Source organism: Phialemonium atrogriseum, assembly GCF_030411735.1.
Source record: "Phialemonium atrogriseum strain 8032-3 unplaced genomic scaffold QBC33scaffold_32, whole genome shotgun sequence".
Classification (NCBI taxonomy): domain Eukaryota; kingdom Fungi; phylum Ascomycota; class Sordariomycetes; order Cephalothecales; family Cephalothecaceae; genus Phialemonium; species Phialemonium atrogriseum.
Genome location: NW_026848169.1, coordinates 194,174 through 207,046, shown reverse-complemented (window position 1 = coordinate 207,046; position 12,873 = coordinate 194,174). Strand labels below are relative to the sequence as shown.

The following is a 12,873-nucleotide window of genomic DNA, read 5'->3' as shown; positions in this document are numbered from 1 at the left end:
TCGATGTCACCCTACCCGGCTACGACAAGAAGTGCGGCAACGCATCGCGGACCGTTCTCGGTGGTGCCTACAGCATATGCGGTTCACAAGACACATGGGCATCCGATTCAGTGTGTGTAAACCTCCTTAGAGATAGCTAACAGAAAAGCAGTTACGTCCAACAAGCTGTGCCTACTCAGCCACAGGGCAATGATCGTAGAAACCATCCTCATTGTTGCCCCACCACGTGGGAAAAGGAACAGAAGGACCACCAGCGCCGAAGACGGCAAAGGACAGGATGAAGAGCACCGCGAGACTGGCACCGTCGAAGGCGCCGGTGACCAAGTACGAGTAGTCCTTGAAGATGCGCGGGCGGTAGTTCCGGAGGTAGAACTGGGTGAAGAACCCGGTAAGGATCTGGCTGAAGATGACGCAGGTCTGAGACGCGTTGTAGGGGATGTAGCCCGCGTATTGGATGAACTGGGGCATGTTGATCTCCGTGGTGGCGAAGCCTCGAATCTTGGGGACGAACTAAGAGAACTCGGAGTCAGCGGGCGGGCACCAGCAATGAATGGGGTGGATGAGGTGCACTCACATATACAAAGATGCGGTGGAGGACAACTACACCGGCTCCAATACCCAGCCCTATTGGCACCATCTCGTACATGCGGCCAGGTTTGTAGAGATAGCCGGCCAGTGCCCAAGAGCTTGCGTTAGTATTGTACGACTGGATGGTCGCACCGCTCCAGGAACTGTTGCCGTTGCTGTCGGTGAGGAGTTCGCGATTGCCGGCCACAATGGAAATCATGACGGCGTAGTTGACGAAGCCGCCCAAGATGGTACCATAGATTTGAGTAAGGAACATGACACGGGGAGGAATCTTGACTGCAACACCCATAGGGTCAGCACCCGAGCGAATCCACGGATGGCATGAGGATAATAACACGTACGGTATTCGCCCATCTTCAGGTCGTTGGACAGGCTCACCGCGTTCGAGATCACATTATGCGACCATGCGGCAAAGTACATGTTACCAACGGGGCGATCAGGGATCATCAGACCCGCCAGCATCTTCGACAAGTTGTTCGTAGCAATGCCGTTGCCGTACCGGGAAAAGAGAATGGTGCTCTGCAGCAGCGTTAGACAAGTCGCTCTGTAGGTAGGCGCTGTATGTTTGTGGGCATGCTCACAAAGGGTGCAATGAATATTCCCAGCAGTAGCGAGACAATGTACGCCCAAACTGGAAGGGTAATGTTCTCCTTGGTGACGACGACGAGTCCAAGCACAAAACTGATGACAAGCACGGCAACGTACCACCACCATGGTGTCTCCTTGTAATTCGCAGCCATGTGCGCATGATGTCGATCGTCGTATCTCCCGCTTTTCGCGCTCTTGTACGCCCTGGCGACGTCCCCGCCCCAGAAGAGGAAGCAGTGGGCAACCAGGGCGCCGATCTACAAGAATGTTTGATTAGTCCGTGGCGAGACGGGTGGTGATTGTATCTATGTATTAGGCTGGGCCACTTACAGCAGCATTCGCCATGAACATTGCGTACGCGAAACTCCCCGTGAGTCTGGGAATACCGTACTTGGCCAAGGCCTCCTTGTTGAGCACGCCACCGGTGAAGACTTTCGTGATGGGGTACGTTGAACCGTCCTCGGATCGAAGACGCGTCGACATGAAGGGCTGCGACTTGGATTCCCAGGCATTGGTGTAGTAGATGCCAAGCATTGCGGCAAAGCAGGCAAGATACCCCACAGCTGCATGGGCTTGCAGCTTGAGAGGAAGAGAGGTGTTGAACGAAGTGATCTGCAAGGAGTTTGGTTCAGTCAGCCCTCGTTGCTTCAATGCAGGGAACACACCACTATCTTACATATTGCCAGTCAAAGGACAGACTGAAAAGTCCCAACCCCTCGTTATTGTTGGCTCCGCCGAAGATATTTGTGAGCACAGCTGCCTTGGCGCCAGTAGCGTGCATTGCGGCGAGGCAGGGGATGGAGACTGAGTTGAGCCACGGGAAGATGTAGGCGGGGAAGAACTCGTAGACGGACATGGCCGCAAAGCTGTACCAGAAGAATCGGAGGGGCTTGGAGTTCTTCACGTCCTGCCAATGGAGTCCCTGGAGGGTTTTGACCGTGGGAAGAGTGCCCCAGTAGACTGCGTCGACGTGCCAGACGCCAATGGGGCGCATGACGCCGCAGATGCCGTAGCCAAACAGCCCAATCGAGATGACGCTCAAGATGACGGTGGTGGCGCTCACGGGGAGGTCGTAGAAGAGGTCTTGTGCGGCAAACACGGTAACGCTCACGGAAGCGTTGGAGGCGGACGTGGCAGTGATGGCGCATATTGCGTGCTCTTTCAGGTTCCAGGGCCCAGGGTTGAAAAGGGAGAGGAGCCTGATCCATCGGGGAGGTTTGCCCAGACCACCTTTCTCCCGCCATCGAGCCTCGAATCGATCACCGCGGGGCAGAAAGGCGGCCCATGCTTTGCCCAAAAAGTAGGCGATGAGGACGATAAAAGTCCCCGAAATGTCCACTGGAGTCGGTTTGAACTGGAAAAAGGGTCAGCCTATGTTGGGGATGATGACCATTAAAACCAAATGCCAACTCACATTGTAGATCTGCGTCATGACGGCCTGGAAGCCCGAGAGACCCGTGGCCAAGAAGAGACTTCGGAAGGTCAAAGCGGGCTCGCCATCGTCCCGCAGCGGCAGCAGATGTGCCGCCGCATCGGCACCCGTGATGATGATAACGTCGTCACTGTCAGAGTCCTTGTCGTGATTTTCGCTATCGTACAGGGGGGGGACAGCTTTGATCTCGGTATCCAGCGCACCATGTTTGCCGGTCTTTTCGTCGTCGACAGCGAGGTGGATCTTCTCGTCGATGTTGTCCTCGTGGCTTGGGACCGAGACGACCTCGTTGCTTGGGACCGAGACGACCTCGGCCTCGACGGCGTCGGCGACAGGGGAAGGCATGTTGCTCTACTGCCTGCTCTGGTTGAGTGGGGCCTAGGAGAACCACAGAAACCCGTCCGTTGCCAAGAAGCAATTGCAATGGCAATGGCAATGGCAATGGCAATGGCAATGGTAATGGCAGTCGCCTGAGGGGGCGGAGGGAGCTGTGCAAACACAAAACTTTGTCGCGTCGGCGTCGGCGGCTCGCCTCATAATTAAGATTTTCCATATGCCCGCTCTAATATCTAATCCAGGCACATATGAACCATCCACTCTCCACGATGCACATCGTGTAACAAGGCGGTCAGTGATGTGATGCAGCCCGAGATTTGTGCCATCGCACGCCTTCAGTTGGCAATCGTGAACCGTCGCTTAACTGCCCCTCTGGACGGGGATGTACCGTTGTCTAGACTTTTAGCCGGGATTCTACATGTAAATGTGATGCCGGCTGGTAATCTCCGCATTGGGGGCTACGAAGGTTTAGGAAGGTCGATATCAAAGCGTCTGTTGGTGATAAGGACTTTCCGGATCCGGCATTCCCTTCGATAAGAGTTTTTTTAATTTGTTGCAATGTGCATATGTGGAAGTGGCGTTTTCTTAATTAGAAGGTTACAAGGTTAGTACCACCTAACATTAAGGTTATATTACTACGTTGTCGAATGCCCAGGCGGGAAGGTCTGGATAACCGTTGTCAAGCAATAGCCTAGGCTTTTAGCGACCGTTGGCGTTGGCATTGGCGACCGTTGGCGACTTGGCATTCTTGGAATTGCGGCACTTGATCATTCGCAGAGGGATTTACTCCTTCATACCTGCAACTCGGATGGCCTATTCGCCACCATCGCGCCTCATGAGGCCCAGTAAAGACAACCAAGAAAGGAAGGATGTTGGCAAGGGAAGCTCGGCAACATGACGCAATTTTCAATGCCAGGGTCCTCAAGTCGCAGAATGAGATTATGATGGTCCAAAATAGCATAAAAAGCGAAGCGTGGGGTTTGTACGACGTACTGCTGATTTCGCCACCCTTCGACGAATCCTGATGCGCCAGGCGAGCACGACCAGGGCGTGCTACACGCACTCGTTCTTACTGCCCAGTAGGGACACAAGGGCCGACCTCTGTCTCAAACTGCTCCGCATCTCGCGCTACCGCAACCCGAACTTCCACCTCGACATATCGGGCCGCGGCATCCACCTAGCCGACTGCAGGTGGCGACGGCGCCGACGAGGGTCTCAACGTCAATGAGATCAACCACGCCAACAAGACGGCGCTGCAAGCGTCCACCCCCCTCCCTGTAGCGTCTCGCACTGGAATCTTTGTAAAATTGTGGCATGGCTGCTGATGAGATGGGGCATGGAGCCGAAGTGGAAACAAGTCTACCGCGACACAGCATCCTCTCGAGGTAGCCTCCAGCACAGCAACAAGCACCAAGACCTCAAATTAGATGCCTGGGCTAGAATCCTAGTTAGGGACGGCTCTGGCGAGAAATCTATATCGAGGATCAGCATCTTGTTGACTGTAGCGAAAGTCGACTTCGCGATATGACTTGGGGGGCGAGGGTGTAGTAGTTTTCGAAAGCTGTAGTCGAGAAGTTCACTCTGTGGCAATTGCATCCACAACCCTCTGATATATGGCATTTAGGGGTCAGGAGAAATCAGAAGAAGGCAGAGGAACAAAGTTTGCGCCGATCGCTGGTACTCCAAAGAAGGTTCCGGCATTTATTCGAGAAGGACGAGAGCTTTTGAAGTGTAGCCCGGAGGCCAATTACAGAGTACCTCCACCCTCCTCAACACGCGAGCTAATCACGGGTGGTAATGCACGCATCCCTGTCCCTGCACGCACTGGTATTTCCCCGCCTTCCAAAGTATATACCCTCCCGTTGGTATTTGATTGCAAGGGCGGAACCAATCAAAAAGAACGACAAGAGGGGAGAGGGGTTTTCGTCGTCCTCAGTGGAGCTAGGATCTTGTACTTTCCCACATCCTTTGTTCGGAATGGATATACCAGTACATGTTCTGATATAATAGTACACGATGTTCCTGCTTGAAAATAGCACACGGTATCCCATGATACTCCTTTCCCCTAGCTTCAAGAGTTTCTAAGCTTCGATCTGTCTAGCTACGGTGCCTGGTTCCGCACGACCAAGTATCTCCGGATCACCTAGCCCTTACTTCGGGCTATTTTACAGTAAAAAACGTGAATTAGCCTGAACATGCTTCAAGGTTCGCAACTTAGATCTGGTCTCGCCAGGTCTAGAACGAACTCACACATCACCTGGGGGGGTACGGGGGGAGGTTCAACCAGTAAAAGCGCGAATTAGAATGTGCTAATTAGTATATGTTTTGGCATGGCACACGACATATCTCGGCTCGGAATTTGGTTGCTGCATATTCTAAAGAAAAGATACAGACAAGGGAGGCTGGTAGAAAGACGTCCAGGGAGGTGGTTCAACATCCATCTGAACCTGGATGCGAGGGGTCATTGAAGATGCCCTTAGGCTTGTAGTTGCAGCGGCTAGTTGGGGACTGGTGTGCGCCACCGAGTACTAAATAAACCCCAAATCGCAGTCTAACGTTTAAGCCTCTAGATTCGATGACCAAACCTTAAACTAACACCAGCTTCATGCTGTCAAATGTGAATTGGCTCTGTCAACTATGCCACAATCCGACCACAGCTGTCGAGGACAAGCAACCAATTTCCGAGGAGAGTTGAGCAAATCCATGATGTGACCCGAGGTATCTTTCTCTGATCCACGTCGATGCGCGAGAGGCAAGCCTCGTCTGGCGTCTGTGATCAAGGCCAAGATACCGGATATGACTGATCTAGCATTTCGGGAGATGATTATTGATGCTCCTTGTTGTACTTGGTCTACTGAATGACAACAGCAAAGTGCTCCGATAATGCGCTGCGGAGGGTGTTCAAGGTGGAGTGGACGTTTAACTAGTGCCGGGCCTAGCCGAGGCGGGCCGGAGTTGTGCGGGCGTGACTGGTGACGTCACCACTCTGAGCAGCACAGGTGACGATAACAGCCATAACCCCTCTTTCCTGCTTCGAAGTTTCAGAAGGACGGTAGTTACCTACCTTACTTCTTATTTCCTTGATCAAGAGCATTCTCTCCTCTCTCCAGACCACAATTTCTTACTTCTTGAAATAGCAAGACTCACAGAAACAGACTCCAACATGGTCCAAAACGCTCTCCTCTCCAGCTTCATCCTTCAGCTCTGCCTGGCCACGCTCGCCTTCGCAGCTCCCGTCGCGGACAAGACGCTGACCACCACCGCGGCCGGCAACTCCTGGTCATATGGAACAGGCGGAGGGATCATAGGATTCGTTGTCTTGATACTTGACATCATTGTCTTCGGTATGTTCAACTGACGCTGCGCCCTCCCACGAAATCTGCTTGGATGCGTGGGAATTTGGATCACACCTGCTGACCATTGCGCTCAGTCGAGGTCGTGAAGTCCAACCGTCCACCAGTCTCGAAGCTGCTCTGGTGCCTCGTCGTCTTCCTCTTTCCCATCATCGGCCTGGTTGTTTACTGGCTGTTTTCGAACCGTGTTTCGCACAACAGTGGCTCTGGCTACGAGACCTTGCCCTAGACGCGATGCCAATACTCTGGTGAACATTGAAGACTTTTGCTGGCAGTGCGTGGGGATTGGAGGACAGACATTCTAGGGCGAGGTGGAGATTGCGATATGGTATGGGCATATTAGGGTCAAGGGGACTGGGATTTGCGGCCGGGGGAGTTGCATAACAGGGCACTAAAGTGAAAGTGAAAGATCTACTATCGTTTCGGCATTTACATACGAGCTCTTTGCAGTTGGAGCTTAAATCCCTACTAGACAATGGGGGTTGGAAGAGTCAGGAGAGTTGGTCATTGATAAACCAGCAATAGCAATATTTGAGAGCGATTGGAAGACTTCCCAGTTTCACCACTCATTGTTATCACGACTACCTGGTTCTAGACATGCCCTTCTGCCCATTCTAGCCCTAAGGATTTGCGACGAGCGGCTGGATGTCCTCCTCTCCGGAGAGACACCACGGCCGGTCGAGAATATCTGGCACTGCCTAGAAGAGATCACTTTGACTACTGAAGCATGTTCTTCTTAAATACCTGAAATTCCTCGAGCAGCACCATGGCCTCGGCATTTAACTCCAAGCAAGCTCTACCCCTTGATGGCTCCATGCTCGAGGAAATGCAAAGCCACGTCTCTAATTCGCTTCCCTCCCGGCTCCTCTCCCTCCGGACTCTTCCTACTTCTCTGTCTTTTTCTCAGCCTCTTCCAACTCAACCCTTCGCCAGTTCTTGGGGTAGCCCCTTTCGACCCGCCATTTTTCAGCCTCCTTCACGATATCCGTGAACAGCCCATCTCGCCATCCCCCAGCAACATCCTGCAACCACGACGGAGTGCTCCCGAAAGACCAGCTCAAAATGCTCTCCGCCCTCGCCCCATCGGGCGCGTCCAGCAATCCAATCGCCACATCCACGTAATCCTGGCGGTCGTCGCACGCATAAAAGACGGTAGCCGAGCAGCGCGAGCAGAAGTACCGCTGGACATCGGGGGAGCTGGCGTACAGCGAGAGCGTACCGAGGCGGGGATCTCTGTTCTGGGCCGACACCGCAGCGTTCAGATCAGCCGCCGTCCGTGGGAACGCGGGCAAGTCCTGTCTCCCCGTCCCCTCCGAAAAGGCAAGGTGGCGCAGCATCACAAACGTCCAATGGATCACATCAGCGCCCAGCGACAGGCGACAAGAATCGCAGCCCTCAAACCCAGCAAACGTCTTGTGCGTCACCGGGTCGACAAACCAAGGCAGCTCCGCCCGCGACATCCCCTCGAACTCGGCGAGATGCTCGCCGTGCCGGAAGACCAGGTCGACGCCCCTGCAGCGGCACCGGACCGGCACGTCCGCGACCTCGGACCTGACGTCCGCACCCGGCAGCGACGAGACGGGCGGCCACGCCTCCGGCACCTCCTCGCCCTCGCCGCGCCCGCCGAACCACCTCGTCGCCCGGCCGGCGGCTCCGTCCCCCGTCTCGCGGAGCCACACGCTCGCCCCGCCGTCGATGGTGTCGCCGACGAAGATGTGGTCGACGACGCTGACGAGTCGCTTCCCGTCGTCGCCGCCGAGGGCGTTGTTGCCCAGCGCACCGGTGAACACGCCTAACTCGCCCGGTTCCCCCGGCCCAGCGCGGAACTCCTCGAAGAACAGCGGCGTGGAGCACGTGCCGCAGAAGAGGACGTGGACGCGCGCCCCGAAGACGTAGCGGCTGAGGGTGGTTGAGCGGCGGATCGCGTCGGCGGGGCCGGGCCACGGCGCATCCGTGGTGTGGAGCGCGCCGGTCGTGTGGCGGCAGGACGTGCAGTGGCAGGCGGATGCCTTGAGCGGGAGGTCGGAGCGGGGCACCGAGGTGGTGAAGCTGTGGGCCCCGCAGAGGCACCTTGCGGTGATTTCGACGCTTTCGCTGGTTTCCGGGGCCATGTTTGCTTTGGTCTTGTGCTTCTCTTGCCAAATGGTTCAATGCTCAATACGTTATGGTGGAGAAGGGAATCCAGAGTGGCTGGCGGCGGTGCTCAAATGAATATGCCACCTCCGGTTGTCGTCGGGAGGGCGCATCCCCACTTTAAAGCCGGTTTCTTGGCGATCTCGGGTCATCATGGTGGCCGACTCGCCATCCGCCCAAGCCGCCGTCGACCGGACCTGACGATATTCGTAGGGAATAAAATTTCGTGGGATGGAATGTGATTATCGCATCATGATCCCTTCCTCGGTCTTAGGATTCGGAGCTGCAGTAGCGTTTGATGCTGGGTTAGCACTGTTAACACATCGACGGGTCCTGAGAGAAAAGCTGGGGGCTGTTGGTCTGGTGGAAAGTGGGGAAATGCGTGGGAGCGGGTGAGTTGAAATCTATGCTGATCTACCACTCGAAGACCCGCGAATAACGTCATCGACGCTGGCAGAATTGGCCGGGGGTGGAAGAGGACGAGAGATAGGCCAGCTGTTACTGCGAGATTCCTCGTCAGGCAATCGGGAGCGAGGGGGGAAACTCTAGTTAATATGTTAGCCAGGTCAAGTGAAGATATATGAGTTTCGTCCTCATAATACTCTCGCGACTGTCTTACCCCCATGCGACGGGTCATTCTGGCGTGGGTTGACCTCACGCAGAGCACGCTGTTGCTGCGTCACTCGTGTACCTCGTTTGCTCGATGGGTGCCATCGGGGGCGTTTCGTGCGTGTCCACCATCGCGCAGACCATTCTGGCAGTGCAGCTCTCAGCACTATTCTCTGGCATGCCTAATGGGATGAGACTATCGAGGCTTTCAAACGCTCAGTCAAGGCGCATCGCAATCTCCTACGGATAATTATGCAACAGACAGCGCAAGGCATCTATTATGATGCTTGCTGCATGGGGCCCTTCTTCCCTGGGGTGTATATATTGGTGCATTCGTGTGCACCTTGGTGGTTTCTGTCCGGAGAAGAGCTCGAGAGTGGGAGGTGAGGTGCGTCAAAGGGGTCAGGGCGAATGGAGCGAGTCGTCTCTATTTCAATCGGGGCGATAGAAAGGCAGCGTGCTCCATTAAATGTGTCAGTTTGTGGGATTATATAAATCGTCAACCGGGAGGTTTGCTTGAGAGAGAGTATGGAGAAAAATTGAGTCGAGTCTGGAGAAGACAAGTGATAGGTGATGTTTAAGGCACATTAATGCAACAGGCAAGTAGAGGCCATCAAGGTTCTTGTCTTGGCCACACCTCCGTCTCGAACTGCGACTTCCCCGCTTCCTCTCGCGCTGCGTAAACCCGCTCCCCCCGTCCTATTCCGTCGGAACAAACCTCCAGATCATCCTATCCGTATCCCTGATCCAGCTCATGTACATACCCACCGTTCCCCCGCCGCAGCGTCCACCTCGTCCAGCACGGCCGACGTCTCGGGCGAGTATCCGGTCCAGTTGTACCGAAACGCGCGGCAGTTCTGCCAGGAACCCGTCGCCACCATGGAAGGGGTGGAAGACCGGCGACCCGTCCGTCGGCAGCATAGCCGGTCACCCGGCCCTCGGAGCCCCAATTGACGAGCATGTTACCTCCCTAGATGGTCTGCAGCAAGCCCTAGGACCTGGCGAAGGTGGCGTCACCGCGGCTGGGGGCCGGGTGGGTGGACCACCGCCCTTTCCAGCGTCGTGGTCCCGGCGACGCGGTCCGGCACGACGTGCTTATCTTGCAAGAACGTAGATCTGGCGTCTAATATTGCTCAAGACGCTGCGGGTGTCGCCGTCTAAACGAAGCCTCTCGCAAAGGAGTGAAGAATCTCATCTCATCCCGGTGGTGCGTGAACGACATCCGAAACCCCAAGTGCGTATCTTATTTCTACGGCCGCTCTGTTTGTTACCTAATTACCAGCCTTCTCCTCCATCCTTCGTTTCCATCCAAAACAATCTTCAAACCCTGTACTCCATTGATAGTATGAGATATTGCGTTGCTCAGGCCGCCTCCTGAATCCCCGTATGTCTTTGATCGGAACCGTCATGCGAGCTCCGGGAGTTCGTCATATATCGTTTCTTTCTCGCCCACGACCATACTGTAAGCATCTTCGACATATCGCTTGGCAGTTGCGCAGAGCTCGGGGGCAAGTGTCTTGTAAGCCCTGAACAGATTCAAGAAAGCCCAGATGGTGTAGTCGTTCGACAAGCCCCACTGTTTGACCTCGAGTTGCGCCGGCTTTGCATCCCCAATGGGCGGGCATGCAGTGATGTTATATCCTAGCGATTCAAATCCCTTGATAATCATCTTGACGGCATCTGCCGGCTTGCCAGTAGACAGCAGAGTAGCGCCCAGTGCAAAGTATGGATCCCAGAGCTCCAGCCGAACAGCGTTGGCTTCCGTCTCAAGGTAAGTTTCCTCGAGTTGCTTGAGCAACCGCCGAGCCGCGGAAACATTGGTCGCTGCGGACCCGTTCATGACAGTGTTGAGCTTTCTATAGATGGCCTTGCGTCTCTGAATCGCTGTACTGGGTGTCGCCTTCCTAGCCATGCACAAGTCACAACCGCACGTGAAGCCCCAGTTGCTGAGGTGCTTTTGTCCCTCCTTGTACGATTCAAGAGGCATAGGCGGCCGGTAGCAATGGAACAGCTCGGTGTCGGCCGGGAGGTCCCTCGTCGCACCTTGGAGCCCCGAATGAGTTGAGGGAGATGATTTTCTCAACCAGAAACCTGGGCTAGCATTAGCAGATATTCTCCCCCCTTTCTCCTGCCAAACGTGAAAGGTGTTGACTGACGAATCGACCACCGGATACCCATCAGACTCCGAGACTGGGCTCATAGCGTAGTCCCCGCGGTGCAGATCGCAAAATAAATGCGACAGCTCGGGGCTGTGATACAGTTTCTGTATAGTTTGCGTGAGGAGCTGAGCTTGGCCACCCACCACCATCTTCTTGGTGCTCAGATTCATCAGAATGGTGTGCCTTCTTGCGGGCTCGTCGTCTCCCGCATAGCTGTACGTGAACGCCTTTTCGCAGACAAGCAGCTGACCAGCAGAGACTGGCACGGTGGTGAAGACTCCCCGGCCCCGCCCGGGCGACGGGCGTACCTCGACGGGCGCGGAAAAGGTGGCACAGTCGACGATCGGAGGCGTCTGTCTGGCCTGCTTGTACATCTGGCGGAACGCGTACTCCCCAGTCTGCTGTTCGTGCAGTCTTGCCCTGACGCGGTCCATCTCCGGCCTCACGGCCGTGTTCTCGGGGTGCGACTCTGAGAGATCCTGCAGCCTTTCCAGAGACTGCCTGAGATGGCCCAGTCTGTAGAGTGCTTGTGCCTCGCGGAAGCGGAAGATTCGTTTCTCGGAAGGCCTATCGGCGTTGCTGCCCTGGGCAGCATCTGACAAGGCTTTCTCCGGACGCCCGAGCCTGAGGTTTGCCAGCGAGCGGTTGAGTTAGGCTAGCTGCTCCTCCTCGGGTGTCTCTGCAACCCGGATGGCAGACGAGTATCTGGAGGGAGCTTAGCTAAATGCCGGCATGTGGAAGATGGAATCACATCAAAAAGCTCACAAGCGCTGTGCCTCCGCCCAGCTCTGATTCTTCACAGCATCGTTGCCCTGCAGCCGAATGCCCTTGCTGTTGTTGTTCAGAGTCGACGCGGGCTTCCTCCATTTCGAGGGGATGCGTTCGTCAGTGTCCTCTAGCCAGATGATGTCGCTCACATGGTCCGTCCTCAACGAGTATGTACCGTCTGTGGCACATTTGAAGTAGGGTTCTTTGAGGATGCAGACGCGGTCAGGCTGCAGTATCTGCTCGGCAGGCACCACTGACTCTTCTGGCTGGTGATAAAGCTGGAGTAGTATGGCAGTCCCCTGTTCGTCTTCGACGATAGCCATTACAGCGGTCATGCGGTCCGGAGGCGTCAGGACGCGAAGTATAGTCCTCTTTCCCCGATGATGCGTTTCGAGTCTCATCTCAGATAGCATGATCGGTTGGAGCTCGCTGACGGAGCGGGCACAAGGAGCGTAAGGCGCTGGCACTTGCGATGTAGCCATGACAGTGGTGTTGTCCGTCGACTTTGGGCGCATAGTCGAGGCAAATATCTTCATCATAAAGCTTGAGATCAGCTGCTCGGGCGGAGGATGGTCTCGCACCATTTGGCCCTTTCTTCGACTTGCTCGCTCTGCTTTGTCTTGGATCTGCTTCAATAAGCCGACATAGTCGCCGACGTCGGAAACATCTTTGATGTCCATTTTGACAGAATGTCCAGTCAATAGTTGACTTGGTATTTGCTGATCTGACGGAGGGCAGCTACAGCGACGTCTTCCTTGTCCAGGAGAGAAGGTTGAGTATTGATACTCGGCAACCCAGAGATAACCTTCTCAATAAGCCTGGTGAGGTCTATATGCACTTGTGCCCATCAGGCTGTGAGAGGCCTCCCAACCCCACGTAATGTTTGAAGGCTGCAGTAGCTGGCTAC

At 55.1% G+C, this 12,873-nt stretch overlaps 4 protein-coding genes across 4 annotated transcripts; 1 reads left to right on the top strand and 3 right to left on the bottom strand.

Moving 5' to 3' along the window:
• Positions 1–114: 114 nt before the first annotated feature.
• On the bottom strand, positions 115–3,315 carry QBC33DRAFT_246764 (OPT oligopeptide transporter). The gene is made up of 7 exons (XM_060422961.1): positions 2,591–3,315; positions 1,853–2,530; positions 1,507–1,788; positions 1,170–1,433; positions 930–1,107; positions 575–864; positions 115–510 (listed from the first exon to the last, which is right to left on the bottom strand). The coding sequence occupies exons 1-7, from the start codon at positions 2,951–2,953 to the stop codon at positions 172–174; spliced, it is 2,394 nt and encodes a 797-aa protein (XP_060279579.1). The 5' UTR covers positions 2,954–3,315; the 3' UTR covers positions 115–171.
• A 2,600-nt stretch (positions 3,316–5,915) lies between these two features.
• Positions 5,916–6,890, top strand: QBC33DRAFT_246724 (cardiolipin synthase). The gene is made up of 3 exons (XM_060422959.1): positions 5,916–6,288; positions 6,375–6,575; positions 6,648–6,890. The coding sequence occupies exons 1-2, from the start codon at positions 6,108–6,110 to the stop codon at positions 6,524–6,526; spliced, it is 333 nt and encodes a 110-aa protein (XP_060279578.1). The 5' UTR covers positions 5,916–6,107; the 3' UTR covers positions 6,527–6,575; positions 6,648–6,890.
• Positions 6,855–8,544, bottom strand: QBC33DRAFT_246750 (Mss4-like protein). The gene has a single exon (XM_060422960.1). The coding sequence runs from the start codon at positions 8,406–8,408 to the stop codon at positions 7,182–7,184; it is 1,227 nt and encodes a 408-aa protein (XP_060279577.1). The 5' UTR covers positions 8,409–8,544; the 3' UTR covers positions 6,855–7,181.
• Positions 8,545–10,444: 1,900 nt separating this feature from the next.
• Positions 10,445–12,646, bottom strand: QBC33DRAFT_562914 (protein unc-45; the record flags this gene model as incomplete). The annotated part of the gene is made up of 3 exons (XM_060430240.1): positions 10,445–11,135; positions 11,196–11,822; positions 11,964–12,646. 3 exons carry the CDS (start codon positions 12,644–12,646, stop codon positions 10,445–10,447), a joined length of 2,001 nt encoding a protein of 666 aa, XP_060279576.1.
• Between the last annotated feature and the right edge of the window lie 227 nt (positions 12,647–12,873).

What these genes read in the sequence shown, in the direction of transcription:
- QBC33DRAFT_246764 (XM_060422961.1), bottom strand. Translation starts at nt 2,953, where the DNA reads ATGCCTTCCCCTGTCGCCGACGCCGTCGAGGCCGAGGTCGTCTCGGTC. An exon ending in TCATGACGCAGATCTACAAT is followed by an intron (nt 2,531 to 2,590) that starts GTGAGTTGGCAT and finishes CCCTTTTTCCAG; the next exon opens with TTCAAACCGACTCCAGTGGA. An exon ending in GAATATTCATTGCACCCTTT is followed by an intron (nt 1,108 to 1,169) that starts GTGAGCATGCCC and finishes ACGCTGCTGCAG; the next exon opens with AGCACCATTCTCTTTTCCCG.
- QBC33DRAFT_246724 (XM_060422959.1), top strand. Translation starts at nt 6,108, where the DNA reads ATGGTCCAAAACGCTCTCCTCTCCAGCTTCATCCTTCAGCTCTGCCTG. An exon ending in ACTTGACATCATTGTCTTCG is followed by an intron (nt 6,289 to 6,374) that starts GTATGTTCAACT and finishes CATTGCGCTCAG; the next exon opens with TCGAGGTCGTGAAGTCCAAC.
- QBC33DRAFT_246750 (XM_060422960.1), bottom strand. Translation starts at nt 8,408, where the DNA reads ATGGCCCCGGAAACCAGCGAAAGCGTCGAAATCACCGCAAGGTGCCTC.